Here is a 620-nt window from a genome sequence, read left to right as displayed (position 1 = left end):
CNCCGGCGGCGGCGGCGGCGATGGAGGGCAGGTACGCTCCGGTGGACTCACCTCCGCCCCCGGCGGCGACGGCGGCGGCGCCGCCGCTGCCAATAGCGTTATGTCGCTAGCTGCGGTGCCGCCAGCACAGTTGCGGTACTTGGTATCGCCGCCGAAGCAGAACGGCTGGGGTTGCGGCGGCGTGGATGTGTTCCGTCGTATATCGACGCACGAGCGGCTAATGGCGCCGTGGCGGAGGTTGATGCCGGTGAAGAGCGCCGGCGGGGCGGTAGGGGCCGCCGCCGCCGCCGCCGCCACCGCCACCGTCGTCGGGGAAGGCAACGGTGGCGGCAAGGATGGCGGAGATGGTTGTAATGCGGATGAGGCTTATGAAGGTGGTGGCGGTGGTGGTGGTACGGCAGCAGAGTCGATATCGGGGCTGCGGATGGGCCACATGCCGCAGCCTTTTGGCGATTTTGCCAGAGTGCATGAGGAGCTTCGTACGGCAGCGGAGGAGTCTTTGCGGGTCAATGTGTTCGACCCCCAGGTGGGGGGGCCCTTGCGTGCTTGGTTGTGTATGTATGTACATATATATGTACGTATGTATGTATGTGCGTATGTATGCATGTGTGCGTATGGAA

The 620-nt window shown here is 64.6% G+C and overlaps 1 protein-coding gene across 1 annotated transcript in view; it reads left to right on the top strand.

Moving 5' to 3' along the window:
• Window positions 1-620, top strand: part of VOLCADRAFT_99277 (uncharacterized protein) — a gene marked incomplete at both ends in the record, with an annotated part of 15,283 nt that overhangs the window by 7,453 nt on the left and 7,210 nt on the right. The window contains one exon of the mRNA XM_002958061.1: window positions 131-526. Within this exon, the coding sequence (XP_002958107.1) occupies window positions 131-526 (396 nt within the window). The remainder of the gene's footprint in view (window positions 1-130; window positions 527-620) is intronic.

This window comes from Volvox carteri (assembly GCF_000143455.1).
Source record: "Volvox carteri f. nagariensis unplaced genomic scaffold VOLCAscaffold_85, whole genome shotgun sequence".
In the NCBI taxonomy this organism is placed as follows: Eukaryota; Viridiplantae; Chlorophyta; class Chlorophyceae; order Chlamydomonadales; family Volvocaceae; genus Volvox; species Volvox carteri.
The sequence above is the reverse complement of the archived record's forward strand: the minus strand, read 5'-3'. Positions and strand labels throughout refer to the sequence as shown.